At 35.4% G+C, this 1,722-nt stretch overlaps 1 protein-coding gene across 1 annotated transcript; it reads right to left on the bottom strand.

The window, feature by feature from the left end:
• Positions 1-509: 509 nt before the first annotated feature.
• Positions 510-1,439, bottom strand: LOC124504688 (olfactory receptor 5AK2). The gene has a single exon (XM_047070159.1). The coding sequence runs from the start codon at positions 1,437-1,439 to the stop codon at positions 510-512; it is 930 nt and encodes a 309-aa protein (XP_046926115.1).
• Between the last annotated feature and the right edge of the window lie 283 nt (positions 1,440-1,722).

Raw genomic sequence — 1,722 nt, 5'->3', positions numbered from 1 at the left:
CTAATAAAAGAATATTAAGTAGGAAGTATAGCCAGAGTCAAAAAGTACTTTTCAAAGCAGTGCATTTATTTTACATTCTGTATGCAATAATTAGAACAGAACATACTGTCTGTTTGTAGACAACTTAAGGAAGTCATTTAAGTGAATGGTAATTAATGAACTTCAATTTTAATATTGATTATATGCAAAATTGAGGTTTTCTAGTCTTTAAGAACATATATGAAATCTATTTGAATCAACTAAATACTTTGTGAAGTCTGTACATAATTTTAATATTTTAAATAATCTCAATAAAATATGGATAGTATTAAACATATTTCTTGAGTTATAACCAGGGGAATATTAGTCTCATGAGATGTTGCTATATTTCTCACATTTTAAGAACTTATTAAAAGAGGTAACATTGATTTAAGACGTGAACGTGTTTCCAACTTCAGAAACATTCAATAGTGGTCAAACATCCTTACTTGATGCTTTGAGGTGCTGAATTTTAATGACTTGGGTCCAACCTAGAAGAACTTTTTCCTCATCACTTTTAGAACCTCTTTTACCTCCTTATTTCTCAAACTATAGATCATGGGGTTCAAAAGAGGAATCACAATGCCATAAAATACAGAGGCCACTTTCATATTCTCCTGGGAATTACTAGCTTGGGGCTGTAAGTACATGTATGACAGGGTTGCATAGAAAACAGTGACTGCTGTCAGGTGGGAGGCACATGTGGAGAAGGCTTTTTTCCTCCCTGAAACAGAAGATATCTTCAGGATGGTGGCCATGATATACACATAGGAAAAGATGACAACCAACACAGTGAATATCAAGTTAAATCCCACAAAGACAACAAGGAGCATGATGTTGATGTCAGTGTTGGAGCATGAAAGGGCAAGAATTGGGGGAACATCACAGAAAAAATGATTGATGGTATTGGATTTGCAGAAGTACAGTGAAAATGTAAAACCTGTGTGCACGGAAGCATTTATTGAACCCATGACATATGAACCAGCTACCAGTTGGATGCAGACTCTTCGGGACATGATTATGGGGTAGTGAAGTGGGTTACAGATGGCTACATAACGATCCACTGCCATAGCAGCCAGGAGGTAACAGTCACTGGTTGCAAATGTTGCATAAACCAATAACTGCATTATACAGCCCTCAAAGGATATAGATTTGTTTTTTAATATGAAGTTTTGCAGCATCTTGGGAGTGATAGCGGAGGTATAACAGATATCAACAAAAGCCAAATGTTGTAGGAAAAAGTACATGGGTGTTTGAAGTCTGGAATCTGTCTTGATGAGTAGGATCATTCCAATATTACCCACCATGGAAGTCACATAGATGACCAGAAATACAATGAAGAGGAGGTCTCGAAACTTGTTTTGGGCACCAAACCCCAGAAGAAAAAACTCAGTCACTTCAGTGATATTTTCTTTTGTCATGATTATGGAAGTCTAGAAAGGACCAAGAAGAGGACCAAGAAAAGAAAGAAAGTGTTTGTGATTTCTTGAAGGAAAAGGATCTTATACTTCAGTCACCTTTTTTTTTTTTGAATTAGATCCTTATGGAAAACACTCACAAAAGGATTTATTGCTTTCTATATTTCTTCTATTTCCTTGATAAGTAATCACCACATAAAAAATGACATGTGAGTCATGGATTCATTTTCAAACTGAAGGAGATCTCATAGAAGATGATTGACTTCTAATATGTGTGATTCTAAGA

Source organism: Lynx rufus, unplaced genomic scaffold (assembly GCF_022079265.1).
Source record: "Lynx rufus isolate CCGP_SWC_20201006 ecotype Redwood Valley unplaced genomic scaffold, mLynRuf1.p SCAF_9, whole genome shotgun sequence".
Lineage (NCBI taxonomy): Eukaryota > Metazoa > Chordata > Mammalia > Carnivora > Felidae > Lynx > Lynx rufus.
The sequence above is the reverse complement of the archived record's forward strand: the minus strand, read 5'-3'. Positions and strand labels throughout refer to the sequence as shown.

What these genes read in the sequence shown, in the direction of transcription:
- LOC124504688 (XM_047070159.1), bottom strand. Translation starts at nt 1,439, where the DNA reads ATGACAAAAGAAAATATCACTGAAGTGACTGAGTTTTTTCTTCTGGGG.